General features: G+C 35.1%; 1 protein-coding gene across 2 annotated transcripts; it reads right to left on the reverse strand.

Annotated features, from left to right (window-relative positions):
- LOC109335683 (paired amphipathic helix protein Sin3-like 1) lies at positions 33-9,907 on the reverse strand. 2 transcript variants are annotated; one of them, XM_019571839.1, is made up of 9 exons: positions 9,788-9,907; positions 8,920-8,944; positions 1,865-2,035; positions 1,574-1,754; positions 1,392-1,490; positions 1,164-1,289; positions 967-1,081; positions 424-569; positions 33-301 (listed from the first exon to the last, which is right to left on the reverse strand). In XM_019571839.1, the coding sequence occupies exons 2-9, from the start codon at positions 8,940-8,942 to the stop codon at positions 173-175; spliced, it is 990 nt and encodes a 329-aa protein (XP_019427384.1). In that variant the 5' UTR covers positions 8,943-8,944; positions 9,788-9,907; the 3' UTR covers positions 33-172. The 2 variants fall into 2 exon arrangements, with proteins under 2 accessions (XP_019427384.1, XP_019427385.1); XM_019571840.1 differs by having other exon boundaries at positions 424-494; positions 1,024-1,081; positions 9,788-9,906.

Genomic DNA, 21,687 nt, shown 5'->3' on the forward strand with positions numbered 1-21,687 from the left:
AACTTAACAATCAGATCATACCAAATCGAACTGTTTCCAACCAATCCAGTTGAACCAAAATTAAAAGGAAGATACAATAATATAATAATTTTTTAAGGTGCTCATATGTTGAGTTCTTATGTCTAATCCAAGTTTAATGAGCCAATGCAATACGACAAGCTTATCCACAAACTTATTCTATCTTACTCATCTTTTGCCACATCACTCCTACTAGTATCGCTAGTGAAACCACCATCATCGCCACCAACACCATCACGATCATGGGAGGTGAATCATTCCCTTCATTTAAAAAGGGAGCAACCTAGACAATAATTTTTGTTAAAAAATGAGTAAACATTTAAACAAAAAATTATTCAACCACAACAAGAATATCAAAATATATGAAGTACATGAGTAAAATGACTCATAGGAGCTAGCACATACCAATTTCTTCAAATCATTCCTTTTGATTATTCCATTGTTATCTATGTATCTTTCCTTCTCTTTGCCTCCACCAGCCTCAAGTTTATGCTCATTTTCTTTGTCCTCCAACTTTGATGATCTTGATGATTGACCATAACTTTGATGATCTTGAAAATTGATATAATAAAAGAAATATCATTCAAAATCACTCACCATAACTTAAAATCTCAACAAGATTTGAACAATTTCTTAAGCTGCCATGAGAATATTATGCTTATTGAAAATGTGATAGCTTATTGGCAAACTAAAAGAACTATATAAAAGTAAAATGCAAGAAATATGTATGAGCAATATGATTTGTTCAAAGCGGGATCACATCTTCTGTTCCAAAATGTGTACTACTCCATCTACTATTTTATTTTCATTGGTCAAAAAATGTAAAATTAATATATATTTAATTTATATTTTACTCATCTGACCAATGAAAAACAAGGAATATATGAATTAGTACAAAATTTGGGATAGAAGATTTGGCTTAGTCCCAAGCATGAAATTGTGACTTACTCTTTAAGGTATCTTCTTTGTCATCATAAGAGGCAATGTCAGAAGCCAATCCAAAACCTTCAACATTTTTGACAAGTTTCTTCTTATCAGGAAGCATGTCTCCTTGAGAAGGTTGCTGAAACAGAAGTTTGTAACCCAATCATTAAATAACCGGTTTGCGAAAGTCATACAGAGTGAGAAAGGAGCAATGTCACTACCTTGTCTATGTTCAATGATTTCTGGCCAGATGGAGCATCCTGTGTAGAATGTGTTCCGAAAGTATTTGGTATGTATCCAGCAAATTCGTCCAATAAATCGCCATGGTCCTTAAAAAGGATAGCAATCTAGAGAATAGATTTTTCAGAGAGAAAAAGAAAACATATCAGCAAAAAAAGGAACAAGAAAGTTAACAAAGAGTGCAAAGTGAAAAAGATAAAGAACTTTACCTCACTATAAACATCATTCATTTCCATACGCCCTTTACGGTACTTATTCAAAAGTTTCAAGAATGATTTGTAAGCCTGCTCATCATTCTGGAGTCGTTGCTGTGGAAGCAAAATCTATATCAATCAATGCAAGGAACCAATAATTGTAGTAAAATAACTTCCAAAACTAAGAGCATATTCACCTTTATCTTGTTCACGAAACTCATAGCGCTGTCAAATTCGTTTGATTTCTTTGGAGGTGCATCATCCTCATCTGGTGTTATCTCAAATTCCATTGGCAAGAAAGTATTAAACCCAGAAATCAAATTGTTGTGCCCTTTGAATAGCTCCTTCACCCTTGCTACGACACCAGCAATGTCAATCCTGAAAAAGATAAACAAAATACTGAGCCTGAGAAACATTGATCACTTAGTACAACATTTACCTTTAAAATTCAAAATTGTCACATTGTGCAAAAGGGGTTAAGAATCTACCTTTGAGCCTTGTGATCTTTCATAACAGCAAGGAACATGTCATATTTTTCACTTTGGTCCTGAAACGTGTCTTTCACTTCATTCAAATAGGATAGAGCATCATTTGTATTCTGTTTTTGCAAAACAGATGCTACTCTGCCTCCAACTTTAGGAATTTGATTTTGGCCATTTCTTTGTACACATAAAGCAACCACAATTTCAGATTACAGATAAAAGCATTTACACTTTACACACAAAACATCAAATATTCAACTTGTTCAATTACACTACCAAATATTGAGAATATCCTCAGATTGAAACACATTCAAGCATGTTATGCATTTATCCTCACATTACTTATTTGGTAAGGCACTTACATATGACTTAAGCAATCCACAATGTGGAACATCCCTAGCCCAAACACAAGCACATCCATTCCATTCAACCAATTATCTTATTAGAGAATCCATTCCACAGTCAATATAAGTTAAATTAATGAAAACCTCAATACAGTTGAACAAGGATTTGAACTATTGTAACAAGATTTATAAAAACAAGATTATGCGATGGAATATATCATCGAGTTCGCATACTAGGTCGACTCTTTAAGAAGTTTCATTGTAATGACAAAATTACACAAGTAGACTATCAACCACGAAGTTTCATTGTAATGTGATAGGGTGCGAGGAAGACTACCCATCACAAGGGTGTACCGGAAAAGGCCACGTGGCAGCCAATAGTCCACGTGGCAGCCAATAGTCCACGTGGCAGCAAGGGAAATTCCCCTAGAGCAGTTTCGGTTACTGCTAGGGGATGAGGAGTGGCACCAAAAGCTATAAATAGGAGTTAGGGGGGTTAGTGTGGGTAGTTTTGGAGAATTGAGTAGAAAGGAGAATTGATTAAGGGAATCAACCTTGTAACGTGTAATTGATTCAGGGAATCAATTAGGGTTCATCTTTGTAATCTTCTTTAATTCTTACAATCAATAAAAGAGGTATTAGTATTCAAAATCGAATTGATTCCGAATTGATTTTTGTACAGTTTCTTCTCCATTATTGTGTATTCTTTTACCGGTGTTATCACTGATATCAGAGCACCGATTCCGGTGCCCTAAAAACCGCTGCCGTGTCACTGTAGCTTCATGAAGACTCGAAGTATGTCACGATCCGGAGAGGATTGAGAGCAAGAACACGAAGAGATGAGAATGAGGTTGGAATTTGCTGAATCATTAGTGAAGAAACATGAGGAACAAATGGCGGAAATGACCGCGAAGATGGGTCGCTACGGCTTCAATGCCGACGCAGAACACGACGGCGACGCCGCAAGTTCCATTCACGGAGGAATTCGCCGTGACCACGGCGAGAGAGGAAGCAGGGAACAGTTGTCCCGTGAGGAGCGTGACAGAGACGACTCCCATGGGAATGGAGTTCGTCGCCGAAGAGAGATTCATAGAGAAGGTGATTTCCGTGGTGGAATTCACGATACAAATGACAACTCCCATGGCAATGGAGCTCGTCGCAGAAGAGAGCTTCACAGAGAAGGTGAATTCCGTGGTGGAGTTCACGACGGAAATGAATTTCGTGGAGGAGTTCACAGTGAACAAGGTTTCCGTACAGGGGAGCAGAACGGGAATGAGTTCCGTGGTGGTCTACGCGGTGGTGATGAGTTCCGTGGTGGTCTACGCGGTGGTGATGAGTTCCATGTAGAGGTTCAAGATGGGAATGAGTTCCATGGTGGTGCTCGTGGCAGAAATGAGTTTCGAGAAGGAATTCACGGTGGAGGGGAGTTTAGGCGGGAAACGTAGAGGAAATTGGAAATTCCAATCTTCTCCGGCGAAGATGTGTTTGGATGGACTCATCCATTGGAAAGGTAATTCCAGTTGAAGGAGCTAACGGAAGGGGAGAAAATGCAGGCCACAGTTATGACACTCGAAGGGAAGGCATTAAGTTGGTACAATTGGTGGGAAAAGTGCAACCCGAGGCCGAATTGGGAGGGATTCAAGATCGCAGTGGTTCGAAGATTCCAACCTTCGATGATTCATAATTCATTTCAGCAGTTACTCGCCCTCAAACAAACCGTTTTCGTGGAAGAATTTGTAGAGGAATTTGAGAAGTATGTTGGAGCATTGAGAACCATTGATCCTGAATTTACAAGGGGCATATTTCTGAAGGGGTTGAAGGAAGAGCTTCGAGCCGAGGTAAAGTTGTATAAGTTACAGTCTTTATCCGAAGTAATACAAAAGGTGCTATTGATTGAGCAAAAAAATGCAATATTGAGTATGAGGGGCTCGTATGGTTATGCAAGCCGCACCAGAGGTAGCCAGAGGACATACCCGTATTCCAGAACTGTAACAGTGGAATCAAAGCCGACGGGGGAAGGGAAACAGAGCAGCTTCGGGGGGAGTAACACGGTTGGGCATTTTGCACCGAAACTAGTCAGCGAAGTTGTTCGGCAAAGAGGGGGGAGAATTCAAGCATTTAACCAGTGCTGAGGTGAGGGATCGACGTGAAAAAAGGCTATGTTTTCGATGGGATGAGCCTTTTACTAGAGACCATCGATGCAAAAATAGGTAATTTCGAATGCTTATTTTGGAGGAAGAAGAGGAAGAGGCGGACAGTATAGGGGAAGACGATATAGAAGTTCCAGAGGTACATGATTTGCGGTTGTCTTTGTGTTCCATGTCGGGATTCACTTCAACCCGCTCCTGGAAGGTAGAAAGGGTGTTAAGGGGGAGAGCTGTGGTTGTGCTTATTGACTATGAGGCTTCTCATAACTTCATAGCTCATGAGGTTGTGCAAGAGTTGAGTCTATTAGTTCAGGATACTCCTTCTTATATGGTGGAGGTAGGAGATGGGCATAAGGTGAAATGTAGGGGGAAATGCGCGCATTTGTCTTTCCAGATACAGAATCTGGAAGTGATCCAAGACTTTTACCTCTTCAGTCTGAAAGGGGTTGATCTAGTGTTGGGTTTAGATTCATTATCTGGATTGGGTGATGTCCAAGCTGATTTTGGTAAATTGGAGCTCACAATCAAGTAAGGCCAGAAGTCGATCCGTATCACCGGAAATCCAGCCTTGGCCAAAACCGAGATTTCATATGGTGCATTGTTGTAGGTAATTCGAGCAGAAGGTGAAGGGTTGATCATGCATTGTGAATCATCAAGTTCAAATGGGGAAGGGGTTGAGAGCACTCCGGTCCATATGTTGCATGTGCTCGAAGACTTTGATGAGTTATTCACAGATCCTACAGGCTTACCACCAGTACGTAGGCAGGATCATGTCTTACATCTGATTGAGGGGCAACTATCCCCAATATTAGACCGTACAAATATCCATACTATCAGAAAACAGAGATCAAAGGCCTGGTTAGGGAAATGTTGGAGTCATAGGTTATTCAGCATAGCATCAGTCCTTATTACAGTCTTATCATTTTGATGAAAAAGAAGGATGGGGGATGGAGGTTCTGTGTGGATTATAGAGCATTAAATAAGGTGACCATACCAAACAAATTCCTTATCCTGATTATTGAGGAGTTATTGGATGAGATTGGAGGAGCCACAATCTTCACCAAATTAGACTTGAAATCAGGGTATCATCAGATTCAGATGCAGAATGAAGATGTGGAGAAGACTGCTTTCCGAAACCATGAAGGTCATTATGAGTTTGTGGTGATGCCTTTCAGCCTCACTAATGCACCTTCGACCTTCCAGGCCCTTATGAATGAGGTATTACGACCCTATTTGCGGAGATTTGCGTTAATCTTCTTCAATGATATTCTGGTTTATAGTCCTGATGAGGAGTCCCATGAAAGGCAGCTAAGGGAGGTGTTGACCGATTTGCAAGCTAATTCGTTGAAAGTCAACATAAAAAAATGCAGTTTTGCCAAGCCTAGTCTAGAATATTTGGGCCATATCATCTCTCATTCTGGAGTGGCGGTAGATGAAGCAAAGGTGGCTACGATGAGTTCTTGGCCGATACCCCATGATGTAAAGAGTTTAAGGGGATTTCTGGGCCTCACAGGTTATTACCGTAGGTTTGTGTAAGGACATGGGAGGATTTCTAAGCCTCTCACTGACTTATTGAAAAAAGATAACTTTGTGTGGACTGAAGAGGCCACTCTAGCTTTTCAGACTCTCAAGGCCGCCATGGTTAGTTTACCGATGTTGGGCGTACCTGATTTTGCAAAGACCTTTGTGTTAGAAACTGATGCTTCAAGTAAGGGGATTGGGTCGGTGTTGATGCAGGAGAGACACCCTCTCGCTTTTTGGAGTAAAGGGCTATCATCGAGGTCCCAGTTGAAGTCAGTATATGAACGCGAGCTCATGGCGTTGGTTCAGGCCGTGCAGAAGTGGAAGCACTACCCGATGGGCCGCCACTTTGTCATTAGAATGGACCAAATAAGCTTGAAATTCCTTATAGATCAGAGGCTCTTCAGTGAGGAACAGTTCAAATGGGCAGTAAAGCTCATTGGTTTGGATTTCGAGATTCAGTTCAAACGAGGGAAGGAGAATTCGGTGGCCGATGTGTTATCGAGGAAGGCCTATTATTCGGCCCTCTTAGTGATTAATGTTGGAGATGCCGAAGGATGGTTCCAAGAGGTTCAACAAGAACCTAAGTGGAGGAGGGTGATCCAAGATTTGGCTGAAAATCCAGATTCCCATTCGGGGTTCTAGTTTCAAGCAGGGCGGTTGTTGTATAAAGGGAGATTAGTGTTTCCCAAGACGTCTGACAAGTTGCCTCTGATTTTGGCTGAGTGTCATGACAGTGTAGCCGGAGGGCATTCGAGGTTCTTTCATACTTACAAATGGGTATCCAGTTTCTTTTATTGGGACGACATGCGAGGTTATGTGAATCAGTAAGTCGAGGCGTGTGAGGTGTGTCAATGCCAGAAGTATTCCACTTTAGCACCTGGAGGGTTTTTGCAGCCATTACCTATTCCTGCTCAGCTATGGCAGGATATTTCCATGGATTTCATATCTGGATTGCCACGGTAACAAGGCAAGGATACCATTTTGGTAGTGGCGGATTGGCTCACAAAATACGCCCATTTTTATGCTCTTTGCCATCCCTATTCGGCTAAGGATGTAGCTTCCGTGTTTGTGAAAGAGGTGGTGAAGCTACATGGGTTTCCGGCAACGATCGTTTCAGATTGTGATGAGGTCTTTTTGAGTCATTTCTGGCAGGAGTTGTTCCGATTAGCAGGTACTCGTTTGAAGTACAACACGACTTACCATCCTCAAACTGATGGGCAGACCGAGGTGGTTATTCGTAGTTTGGAGACATATCTCTGATGTTTTGTGGGGCGTAAGCCGAAGAAATGGGTGGAATGGCTACCGTGGGCTGAGTTTTGGTTTAACACCACTTACAACATCTCTACAGGTATGACTCCTTTCAAAGCTTTGTATGGAAGGGACCCTCCGACTCTGATTAAGGGGTGTACGTTCACGTCAAAGGTAGAGGAAGTAAACCGACTCTTAGTGGCTCGAGATGAGGTTATTCAACTCTTAGTGACTCTTAGTGGCTCGGAATGGCTTGCGAGCCCAAGATTTGATGAATGCTTAAGCTGATAAACATAGGCGTGAGGTGGAGTTTGAGATGGGCGATTGGGTGTACTTGAAACTTCAACCGTATAGGTTGAAGACTCTAGCTTCAAGACCTTCGGCCAAGTTGTCAGCTAAGTTCTATGGACTGTATCAGATTTTGGAGCGCATTGGACGGGTGGCTTACCGGTTGGCATTGTCGGATCATGCACAAGTCCATCTCGTGTTCCATGTTTCTCTGTTGAAAAGGGCTCTGAAACTGGCTCAACAACCTCAACCCCTACCAATGATGTTGTCTGAGGAGTTAGAATTGAATGTGCAACTGGTGGAAATTTTGCAACACCGGGTTGATTCGAGTGGAAATGTTGAAGTGTTGGTGCAGTGGGAGGGTTTGCTGGACTGTGAGAATTCTTGGGAGTCAGCAGCGTAAATATAGGAAGCTTTTCCTCAATTTGCCCTTGAGGACAAGTTGGTTCTTCTGGGAGGGGGTGTTGATAGGGTGCGGGGAAGACCACCCATCACAATGGTGTACTGGAGAAGGCCACGTGGCAGCCAATAATCCACGTGGCAGCAAGGGAAATTCCCCTAGAGCAGTTTCGGTTACTGCTAAGGGATGAGGAGTGGCACCAAAAGCTATAAATATGAGTTAGGGGGGTTAGTGTGGGTACTTTTGGAGAATTGAGTAGAAAGGGGAATTGATGTAGAGAATCAACCTTGTAACGTGTAATTGATTCAGAGAATCAATTAGGGTTCAACTTTGTAATCTTATTCAATTCTTGCAATCAATAAAAGATGTATTAGTATTCAGAATTGAATTGATTCTGAATCGATTTTTGTACGGTTTCTTCTCCATTCTTGTGTATTCTTTTACCGTTGTCATCATAATGACAAAATTACACAAGTAGACTATCAACCACGAAGTCTCATCTCAGTGATAGAACAGTACTATCTCACGATATCTAATTCTCACTGCATTATGGAAACCATTCTAGAATTGCACCTACAAACATAGTTACTACCACTCAATAATATGGCTAATGTCACTCGAAGATCCTCAGTATAAGAAAAGAAACGAGGAGGAAATTTGCCCGAAATTGGCTTCAAGCAAAAGAGGAGAAAAGAAAGCAAAATATAACGACAGTTATATCACATACACCTAGGAGGCATACTCGATCATGTGAGTCAGAATCCTCTCCTACGGAAGTGCTATGAAAAAACAAAGCAAAAAGCAAAATATAATGACAGTTATATCATTCTACTTACACAATGACATTTTTATCCTTAAAACTAACAGTAAAAACATGATTTTCCTCTTCAGTACTGGAAAGGATCCATGCTCTTATCATGTGGACTGAAAATAACCCAACCCCATTTTTACAAGTATGTCAAATGTACAATTTGAGACTTCCTATTTTTTCGATTTACTCAAAGTTCCAACATAAACACCACAAGTATAAAAAACAGAAAACATGGCTTAAATTCATCATTCAGGTAGTTAAAGGCAATGACTCATAAGATAATAATATATAAAACATACGAATGAGCACTTGTCCTCCTCATATCTGCAAAGATAAAAACAACCCAAATAAAAAGCAAATAGTTAATAAAACATATGATAATAAGAAGTAGCATAATATGAAGATAAACATTAATTGAAGGAAAATAAAGAAGACCCCTTGAGTAAAAGGACTAAAAGAATGTAATTTATTTATTTCCTAAGAGTCTAACTGTTAGTTGAGTAAGGGAAAGAGAAAGACTTTAGAGCTATGAAATATATTATTTGTGAGATAATTCTAAGCCTTTTATTTTTATTCTTCCCCGATAATCAACTCGGAAATGACCACGGAATGAGAAAAATAAAGAACGTCAATTGGACTTGTTTGATTTTGATCAGACACAAGAATAACAATTGAAGAAAATGTTCTATAGATCTTTTGATGCACTTTTTTAAATTTAAATTCAATCATATTTTCGTTTTTGTGGGCTCCACTTGATGTTGGAACACGTTTTTCTTCCTTGTGGGCCCTAATACAACAAGCTTTCCTAAACTTAGACACAGTTGGGATGTTGAATCAAGATCTTCTCAAGTAATGAGATGTTGGGTAAGATGGTTGTATAAGAATTTGAAAATTGTAATGAGGAATAAGATGAAGTGAATAAACATAAACATAAGTGAAGGAAATTTCATTTTAGGTTGGATTTAAAATTCCTTCCCATGTGACCAAAGTCACTAAATGTGGAATTTTCAAATTTTATGTGACTATGGACTTTGGTCAAGTAATGAAATAGAGATGAAAAAGAAAAACAAAATAGACAAAGAAAATGAAGGTAAAAGTACCCTAAATCGTAACAAAAAATGTAAGAAATTAATGAAAAGAAGAAAGATAAATTAGTGAATGGAGTACCTTGTGAATGAGCTTGATTGTTTGAAAATGGGGATTTAGGGTTTTCGAGTGAGCGAAAGAGCAGACGAGAGGGTGACGGAGAAAACTGAGTGAATGGAAAAGGAACAAATGAAGGATACTATATAAAGTTTAACGAGAGTATTATGAGAATTTTGAGTTTTTAGAAAATAAAAAGCAGTATGTAAAACTTTAAAAGTATAGTATAAATTAATTCAAATTGTAATTTTTTCTTTCTAGTTTGATATCGTTTTACTATTTGGATGAGAAACTAATCTTCTTTTGAGTACCACTAGGATCTTTCTTATCAAATATTATTATCAGAAATCAAGTATTAACATTTAATGTCATATTTAAAAATGTTAATTTAAAACTAATACATGTCACATTATTCCGATGAATTAAATGTATTTCACATGTGTAATCAGCAATTTTAATAAATTAATATATTTTACATTCATAAAATTATGATGAATTAAATGTATTTCACATTTTTAATTAGCAATTTTAATAAATGAATATATTTGAGTAATATGTTTAATAAACTAATGTATTAAATGATAATTTATGACTATTTGATTATTTTAGTATGCACAATTGGATTTGGTTTTACATTTGTTTATATTGGATTTATAACAATCATTCTAATTTGAAATGAGTATATTTATATAATGAATAATACTATACCCTCATACTAAATCTTTTTACTAATTATTCTATATACAAGATAGTGATATATATCATTTATAAACCAATCATTAATAAATAAAGTATCATCTTGTGACATATGTCACTTTTTGTTTATGTAGGAAGATTTAGTAGGAGAATATATTATTTTCTTTATATAATATCAATGTTTTTCCTCATATTTATATATTCTAATGCATGTTTAGTAACTACATAATAGTAAATCCAAAAAAAGGAGAGTGTCTATGTATGTGAATTTTTATGAGTTTAATATTTATGTATTTTTAATGTACAAATCTTACACACTCATCACATATATGTATTACTTTTATTTAATATTTAATAATAATTAACATATTTATGTATTTTTAATATTGAAATTGCATATAATATTTTGTGTTTTTTTGTTACTATGATCATATATAATCAAAATTTTAAGAGTTTAAAATATATGTATTGATAATGTAAATTTTTTTACATTATCAATACATCATCTATCATTGGTTTGTGTTACTTTTATTGGAGACTCAATAATAATTAACAAATCAATAATAAATAATTTACCGATAGTATAAAAACACTTAGTGTATACTTATTAAATCAAATTTTTAAATACTTATTACTCATATAATACTTAATACTTTTTACTAGTGGATACATTTGTACCCTCAAATACTTGAGGTCATGTAAAACATTAATACGTCTACCCACCCCATTGTCATTGGTATCTCCACTTTATGACCTATCAAGCTACATGGGTAACATACAGTAAACAAGAAAATTTTGAAATTGGCTATATAAAATGACCTAGATAGGCTAATAAAATTTCCAAAAGGAACATATATTTTTCATATAAATTCAAAATATTTGTTAAGATGTATTGACAAAAATAATTATTTATAAATTTACAAAAAAAATGTTTTTTATACTATTAAGACTATTTTTTCATTTTTTGGTAAGAAATTAATTGAGTTTGTGGTTGTCCTCCCAACAACTGCCGCTTTTAGGAATCAAACCCTCAATCTTTAGCATCCAGTAGAGTCTTACATCACTAGACCGACACCTTAATAGTAAAAAAACAATGTTTTTAATCATAATTATATCATACCATAAATTCATTTAAACATGTCTTAAAAATAAAAAAAAAGAGCCCTTATAATAAGTGGTAAAGTTGGTAATAATAGAGGACCGTTGGACTTAAAAGTGAAGCTAAGTGCACAGACACACACCCTCCTCCTTTATAAGAGATGAAGAAACCCAAAACATAAAACCAAAACGGAAGATTACTTCTTCTTCTATCTTCATCCACACTACTTCTTCTTCTTTCTTTATTTCTCTGTTCACTGTTTCCATATTACTTCATCTTGTTAATTGTTGTAATCAAAGAGAGTTAGGTATAGTAGTTAGAGGAGTTTCCAATTATAGAAAGTAGTTAAGTTGGTTAAGTTGTTTTAGGAAAGTTGTATAAATCATGTAATGATTGATGGATCATTATATACACTAATGCACTGAATATTCATTGAATCTCTTCTTGCATCACTCTCTTCCTTGCTCACCCGAATTCCTCACCAGTTCTGTTTTCATCTCCTTTCTTCTGCAACATTCATTCTGCATTTCTTTTCTTTTCTCTTCTATCACAATTTCTAACATTATAAACGATATAAATTAGAAAAAAATAGAAAAATAAAAAAGGAAGTGCAACAAAAAGGCCTACCCGATTGTAACTGGAGGGTTGAACCGTAGTGCAGGTCAATAGACAACAGAGAAATAAGAGTGGTGTTAGCGTCACAAAAGAGAAGGCAAAAATCTCTCCCTTTTATGTGTGTTTATGGTTTTTTCTGGTGGTTTATTTGGTAACTTTGTGATATATTTTTCAATGTGTCCAATTCCTTTATTTATAATAGGAATTGACTCATATTTATTTTAAATCCTATCTCTTATTTAATCATATTAAGGGAAAATATATTTTCTCACCAAATCAAATCAAATTAGATTTTTATTATTGTATTATTATTGCCATTTCTTAAAATTTAACATTAGATTTTGACTTTCCCTCTTAAAATAAAAATCCAAATTGGATATTTTGGGTTCCAATACACTTTAGAAAATGCTTTTTTTTCTCTAAAAATGGTCCAATAATTTTTGTAAAACCAAAAAGTTATGATAATATCCCTCATTTATTAAAATAATTATTTCCACTCTATAAAATTTAAGAATATCATGAAACTCCTTTTGAGCACAAATTCCTTATTGATTATATAAAACTCCCGAAAATTATCATATTTCCTCACATGAGTCCAAATAATTGTATTATTTTATATGAGTCGCAAAAAATCTATTTTATAAGTCATCTTTATTTTTATTAAGGGAAACTTGGATATGTGATTTTTAAAATTGATTCCTTCCCTTAAATGCTAATAAGTGACTATTAAATCACTTAAAATTCAATTTTATTTTTATTTTGAAAATAAAATGAAAATTGGTGGATAGACACTATTTTGAAATAGTATTTCATCATTATTGGTCCAATTAGGTGATCTTTAAATATTCTTTTTTATTTTTATTTGTAGAGAAAATTAGAATTTGAGAGGGAGGTAGATTTTAAGGTTGTATTTGTCCACTTAAGTTATACAAATCATCTTTTCCTATGAGTCAGAAATATGAGATTACTTCCTCCTCAAATTTTTTCCTCAAAATAAAATCCTAAGCTAATTTAAAAATTCTATCACATTTATTTGTTTTTATTATGTTTTTTTTAATCATATTAAAAAAAAATTGACAAAAACAATTTTTGTTAAGTTTTTTTGCTGGATAAAATTGAGTATTTAAATATGAATTTTGGTTGTGTGTTTTATCTCCCACCATAAAATTTGGTAGTATTGGAGCACACCCCATGAGTACAATAAATATTTATAAACACTATAGAAATATTGAGACTTTGATTTTTAAGAGCTTGCTCATTTGTTCCGACAACTCATAATCTCATCCATACATTTTAATTAAATCTAATGCTCATTTTTATTTATTGTACAAACCATGCGAAAATTATTTGAGTCTTTATCCACCACTATCTTCTGATCTTCCCTACTTCCTAACATTGAATGCACTTTTTTTTAACTTTTTAACATACTTAAACATAACATAATATTAGCTTTGGACTTTTCACATTTGACAATCATTATATATATATATATATAAAAGGTTTGTTAACATGAGGACCTCAATTTTTAGGTAGGAGTATATTAGTATTGTATACCATAAAAGTTGGACAAAAAATACTCTTAATATTATGTTGAAATGAGTTTTGGTGACCAGAATATTTTGGTAAATTTCTATTCTAAAAATTAAAAATTTATTATTTTCTCTCTCCTCTCACTCCTAAATCTCAAGTCTTCAAATGTAACTCATCAAGCCAAATATATAGCAATAACACCTAACAATTTTAATTCCAAAATTTTCAATCTCAATCTTCTATCTTCCAATCTATTTTATTAAATTTCAACACTCCTCCTTTTTGCTTTTTTGTTGAATACCTTGTTGTTTTTTATTAATTTAAAATCTCCTACTTTTATGGTACACACAATGATAACATACTCTTAACTAAAAAAAGAGGTTTCCCATGTTAGCAAACCCCTAGGTATATATAGCGACTCATATGAGAACAATACGCTATTGCGAGAAATGAGAAGATTTGATATGACTATTAAATCTTATTTTAACGGTCAAGATTAAAAGATACATGCAAATAACTATCATGTGATCAATAACTAACTTTTAATCTTAATCATCCACGATTCATTGTAAGGTATAGATTTATTATTCTCATAGTTTTTATATCATCATAGATTATTACATGATCAATATATCATCTACTCTTCATGCATATTACTTTTAATTAAGAATTAATAATAATTAAGTCATGAGTGGTTGATGATACATTGATAATGTATCAAATTCTTATATTATTAGTGTATAAATATTAAACTCTTTAACTATATGTTTAGTTTAGTTTTCGTTGTGCCTAACAATATACACATACCTTAAAATCAGGATATGTTTTGGTATGGTAAAATGAAAACCTACGAGGAAAAGTTATTTTAGACTAACTTGGACCTATCTATCCTCAAGTGAGTATGAAGAAATCAAAGTTGTGTTGCTCCATCCAAAGAAGGGAGTGTGAGAAAGTATGTATTTGGATATGAGTATTTATAACCTATGGAGTATTATGCATTCAATAGAATACTTAGTGTTTTTTAGTCTTTTCCTTCATTAATATCCCTCTATCTTTATCAAACTCTTGTAACTTTATCCTCATAATATGAGAATCTATCTTATTGTAGATTTCTCCTATAATCACGGTTTATATGAGATTCTCATGAATTTGCATATACTATCACAAGACTATTGAAATTTGTTGAAAATGATGAGTTTTTGAAGTGATTTAATGCACATTAATGAGACCATTTAAGGTGACTTTTGAGTTTGGAAAATGAAAAACCTCATTAGTCCCACATTCCTTGGAGGAGGGAAGTTTAAATGCTTTATAAGCCTTAAGTTTCATAATTAGGGTGTGCCCCAAGGGATACAATGAGTTTTATGAGTGGGTGAGGACTCGCACAAACAAAACCACTCCACACACATGCGCATTCTTGCACCACCACCTCCTCTGCCGTTTGCTCGGCTCGAGTTCGAGCTTGGGCCCAACATTCTTTTTAAATAATTTTTTTATTTTATTTTGGGTCCCTTTTTGGGCTTGGACCGTGTGTTGACCAAGTCAACGCACGCATGCCACATATGTGAGACTTAGTCCACACGGTTGAAGAGTGGGAGGAGAAGATCTCGGGTGATCCGCGTGGAGAACGTTTCCAGCCGTCGAATCATGTGACCATTTGAGATTGGGCCACGTTTTGGGTCGTCGGATGGAGGATCCGTTGGAGGCCTCATGCTATAAATAGAGGCTTCCTCCACTCATTATTAATCGCACCAAGTTGAAGGCATTTCCTCTCAACTTTTCTTTCTCCCCCATAATAATTCGCCGATGCATTTCCGACAACCTTCTCACCCTTTCTTTCCGTGACACTTGAGAATTGGCACATGCAGCCAAAGTAGGATTTCGAGAACTTACATTGGTAGTCAGTATTATGGGTAAAGAATTGGCACGGGTAGTCATACTGTGGGAATTCGAGAACTGACACTGGTAGTTAGTATTGTGGGTGTATTCGAGAGCGATTCTTATAGTGTAGTAAGATATCGTATAACAGAGAACTGTGTTGTTTTATCCTAGGGATTGCGTGGTTGATAGTCTGCTTGCACAATTTTAGCAGTACCACGAAACGTCTTAGAGAGCGACCTGGTCGTCACTCAGCCAGTAAAGACTATCTCGTGCTATTCAAAATTGTTGTGAGCTATGCAAACATTAATTTTAAGACGTTTCGACTGCAATGACATTCGTAGATAAAATTACTAGACCAAGATACCTTAAAGGAACCTTGTGCTATGGTGTGCTCTTTCCAAATCAAATGCAGAATTGTGAATCAAAGTTTGTAGGTTACTCAGATTCAGATTGGTGTGGAGACAAGGAGGACAGAAGGAGCACCTCAGGCTACCTATTCACCATCTTTGGTGCACCTATATCTTGGAGCTCAAGGAAGCAAGATGTAGTGGCTTTATCAACTTGTGAAGCTGAATACATTTCAGCATGTAATGCAACTTGCCAAGGCTTATGGCTGATACATTTAATGACAGAATTGGAGTATGGAGAGTTTGAGAATTTTGAACTCAGGGTTGACAACAAGTCAGCTATAAGTTTGGCAAAGAATCCTGTTAGCCATGGAAGAAGCAAACACATTGAAACTAGATTTCATTTCCTAAGAGATCAAGTTGGTAAGGGTAGAGTCAAGATGATCCATTGCTCAACAGAAATTCAGAAGGCTGATGTCTTAACAAAACCTCTCAAGGTTGATAGGTTCTAGAAGTTAAGAGAGATGATGAATGTATTGATGTTCTAAAACAACTCTGTTTTTTCCATGTAAAGCTGTTTTGCTATGTAAAATGTATTGTCATGAATTACAAACTCTCTTGATTAAGAGGGCATGTTAATTTTTGTAATCAAAGAGAGTTAGGTATAGTAGTTAGAGGAGTTTCCAATTATAGAAAGTAGTTAAGTTGGTTAAGTTGTTTTAGGAAAGTTGTATAAAGCATGTAATGATTGATGGATCAAATAACTCTAATGCACTGAATATTCATTGAATCTCTTCTTGCATCACTCTCTTCCTCACTCACCCGAATTTCTCACTTGCTGTTTTTCATCTTCTTTCTTCTGCAACCTTCTTTCTGCAATTCTTTTCCTTTTTCTTCTATCACAATTCTAACACATCTTTCTCTGTTGATGATGATGATGAAGTATTCAAGAATCTGCGTTCCCAACAGAGACAACATGAATCTACTATTGGCAGACATGGTTTGTAAATCTGATTCAACTTCCATATTTTAGGGTTCTTTAATCTATTCTATTGCCATGTTTACTACTACTACTACATATTTTAGGGTCCCCAATCTCTCATTTTTTCAGGTTCCTCACAAGTCTAGTAGTGTGATCCTAAGTCCTACTTCAATTGGTATGACTGTAACTTTTGCAGTAACTATATTTACATGGCAAATCAAGGCCAGGGAGATCTATTTCCTTTCTAATTTTATCTTTAGATCATTTGCTACTTTTGTTTCTTTTTTTTTTTATCATCTTTCAACTATTTATTTATTTCTTATGATGTGATGTTTTTAAAAGTATGCATTAAATCTCTTTACATTAGATTACATATAAAATATGGCCGAATCCGGTTAGTTACGATCATTTTGTAAATTGCTGCCTGCTTATGTAACCAAATGTTAAGTCTGAGGATTGTGGACTGCACTTGAGGTGGGATGTGCTGAAACTGTAAACAAAACAATGACGTTAGGTACAGAGCAGAAGCGATATTAGGTTGTATCTGATTAAGACAATGATACAATATGATATCTCTTCTTATATTTATAAAAGTTTGTTGACTCAATATTAGTGAGTTATAAATAATTAATTATATAAACAGAAATTGTTACAAACGATAAGATGATAAAAATAAGTTATAGATAAACTCAAATAAAGTGAGATTAACTAAATCATAGACATGGCAATTTCTATCAATCTAAATATCTTCTTACATGCCCCATCAAACTAAAGCTTAGTAAACTTTAAAAGGTTGTTATAAATAATTCCTTAAAAATGAAAATAACCAAATAAATATATGGGCTCCTCACAAAAATTGTTGAACAATGTTCTGAACGATAAAATCTTTAGATATAATCAACATGAGAATGACCATCGATGTGAGAAGAAATTATTGTTAATGTAATTCATTACGGAGACAAAAAGAAGCACTAATGGAATGATTGTTACTAAGAAGAGAAACCATTGGTATAATCACCATCACAATAATTGTCCATGAAAAAAAAAATCACCTTAAAATTGAGAAAAACCAGGAGGTCGATCGTTTAGTGTTAATTTAGAGAAGCATTGCACTATCTGCGTTTTCATGTCATCCTTGTATGTTGTGCAAATGAGTATTGATTATAATCAATATGTGGATGATGTGTATAAAGTGACAACAATGATTAATGCATACACATTAGAATGATGACCGATACAAAATGAGCAAAATATAGTGTCAATGCATGTGGTCTCCTAGATGTTAATGCATGATCCTAAAATGTTCCGAAAGAAGGGCTGACCCAAATCCACATGGATTCGTAATGAAATGGATTGGAGAGTGTTACAACCTCCAAATGCGTATGGGCATTGCAATTAGGTTGGTCATAATCGGCGTAGGTGCTATAGTTTGGTTGGTGGATCTAGCTCGTAACATACTAATGATGAGTATAAGCCTGCACAACTGTAATGTTTAGATTTAATATTTATTTTCTCAATATAAAGTTATCATTATTATCTCAATTAAGTATGACAATTTCAAATGAGTATGCTAAAGCGTTATTGAAATTCGTTTGTTATATTAACTGTAGTATGATTACAATAAAAAAAATTAAGTTCCATATTGCCAATGGCGCTCCCTAGTCCCACGATGTGAGTTTCTCCTCTCAAGGTAGTTCTCCATTTTTTATTCTTCATCCTTTAAGATTTAACCATTAGATGTTTATGAAATTTTAATATGATATTTATATGTATGTTAAGAACATTTTCAACGATTGAAATTTTCAAATAATTTTCTTAACTCTTTTTATGATCAAAACTTTAAATATGTGATTTCTTGAACTCAGAGAGTCGTTTTTGAAACCATGAAATGTAGTTCATGGGGTTGTTTTGTAGTGTTTAAAAGTATGAATTTTGTTGATTTTAGTGAAAGAGGATGATTATTAAATCAAATGAACCTTTAAGGAGTTTTGAAACATGTAAAGTTTGAGTCTTTTCATTTGTTTTTGGCTTGAGAAACCATAGCATTGGACAAGATAGAAAATATTTATTTTGCCATGTTTCTAAGTTAGATGTTTATAAGTTGGATGAGTTTTGTTGAAAAGATGATTCATTGTTATTCATGACTATGAAACCAACACCTATTAACCCCTGTGGTTATCCTAAAATTTGGAGGTGTTGAAATAGTCATGAAACTTGTTGAACATATCTTAGTTAACTTACTTTAAAGTGGTAAGTTTAATAAATGATATTTTGGTTTAAAAATGCTAACTTTTATTATGTTGTTAATGACTATGAAACCAATACTTATTAACCCATAGGTTATCCTAAAATTTGGAGGTGTTGAAATGATCATGAAACTTGTTGAATCTACTTTAGTTAAATTACTTTAAATTGGTAATATTAACAAAGGATATATTGATTTAAAATGTTGTTTTAAGTATGAGATCAACACTATCAACCATTGTAGTTATATTAGAAAAGAATGTGTTGAAATGCATGGAAAACTATTATACAAAATATGGAATCTATTTAAGATGACTTGCTTTAAAGTGGTAAGATCAACTTAGGTGATATTGATTTAAAAGTGTGAAATTTGATTAAGAAACTTACCTTAAAGTGATGAGTATGACTTAAAAAGTCTCCATGAAAATATAAATTTATGTTGAGATAATAGTATAAACTTTATTAAAATCTTACATTGAAAACAATGGAAATCATGAACAAAACTTTCAATGATAAATGATGGTTCAAGGATAAATAAACTTGGACCAAATGAATGAAAGTGATCAAGCCCATAATAGGTTAAAAAGAATGTTTGTACTTAAGGGGTATCATGCAAGTTTTGAAACTCTCGAACCTCACAATTTTCTCTTGGGTTTATTTTCGAAGCTTTCGATGTTGGACCGCGAGATCGTTTCACACTTTTCGCTGAAGGAATCACCCACACTACAATACATCGTGGTGTCAAAATATGACATCTAGACCTTCTAAACGACCTCAAAAGTTTGGAGTCATCTTGTGTATTTAGAAACCTCGTACTTAATTGATTGTTTGTCGGTTAGGATTAAACACAGATGATTTCTTAAGTTACATCATTTAGGATATGTATAGATATAGAGTAATGTTGTGGTTATCCATAGATGAACATTACTCGAATAACTGTAACTAGGAAGGATTGACTATCCATTGAGATATCAGTATTCTAAAACCCCCTGTCTAATGGATATAATTGATTATCAACCATGATAATCGATTATCAATATCAAAAATAAGAATTTGGTAGCTTAATCGATTAACCCTTTTATATAACTGATATCAAGAATCAGAATCTTGTAGCTACTATAACTAGAGATAATCGATTAACATTCGACATAATCGATTATCAGAGCTATCTCGCCTGAGTATCAGACCTCACTTGGACGCGAGGGATCCAGACAGATTGGGAATAATCAATTAACCCTTTACATAATCGATTAACCCCCAAAGATGTAAACTTCATAAGAAAGAACAATCACATTAGACTCTTCGGAGTTTGTACAAGAAGTTCATCATAACCAAAGTAAGAAGTGCTAAAAATTACAATGTTAAGGGCGAGGCCCGGAAGGTTATATTTTCTCATGCAGCGAAATTGTTTGACCATAAGAGGCTTGACCATTGGGCGGCCGTCCAAGGTGATTCAACGATAGTTCATAGAGGAGATGAGGTTTTCCCCTCTTGATGTTAAGACTGGGTTCTAATATAAGCATTCCTGATGAGAGATGTCTTAGGATGAGCCGATCGTAAATAAAACAATGAATAAAGATTTAATTTAATCTTCTAACCTTGGTTAGCGTGCATACTCATTTTGAATAATGAAGTAGTAGAGAGGAAAATTATGGGAGACGGACGAGCCCCAAGATATTGAGAGGGTCGGTGATGGCGATGATGCGTCATCAAAGCCTTGAGGGAAAGTCTAGGTGAGACGAGTCCCATGTATTCCTCGATGAGGTATTCTGGTGGATCGAACAGTTCTCACAATGCAAACTAGACGATCTCTGACAACCACTCTTTGCAATCAGGACCGATGAGAGGGATGCCTAAAAAGTGTTTGATACGACACCGTCATGAAATGGATAGTTCCATTAGAACAGATCAATCATATATCCTTGCGATTGTCGCGCCCCGATTTTCGGCTACGCGACCTCTCGAGTCGCCACTACATTTTTTACTGTCAAAAATGTAGAAAAATCTTTTTTAGCCCAATTACCTTGGGCTTTTGGATTTTTGATATCCAGGTTCGGAAGTCGGTTACGGGGTAGGGAAGGTATTAGCACCCCACCCGCCCGCCTTAGGCGGTACCCTATACTAAACTACATGGATTATTATATTTTTTATTTGTTGTTATTACTATTAAATAAAGGAACACCTCTTTTTAATTAAGTTAATTAATTAATGAGTAATTACTTAAATGAAAAAATTATTTTTTTTAGTTGGGCCTGACAAGATTGACTTTGGTCCTACGTATCCCTATTAAGGGAATCAAGGCTTACGTAGTTCTTTAAGTAGAAAAAGGTTTGTTGGTTGGATTGATTTTAGAAAATATAAATGTTAGATCTCGACTAACAATCCTACTAATACAAGTGAAGTACAGCCCATACGTCCGATACCGCATTTTGTACTAAGGGTTAGTTAAGATCTTAACATGTTTATGGACAAAAGATTTTGAGTCGTTAATAAATTAGTTATGGTGATTGTTAAGCAGATGAAGTGCAGC

Source organism: Lupinus angustifolius, chromosome LG20 (assembly GCF_001865875.1).
Source record: "Lupinus angustifolius cultivar Tanjil chromosome LG20, LupAngTanjil_v1.0, whole genome shotgun sequence".
Taxonomy (NCBI): domain Eukaryota; kingdom Viridiplantae; phylum Streptophyta; class Magnoliopsida; order Fabales; family Fabaceae; genus Lupinus; species Lupinus angustifolius.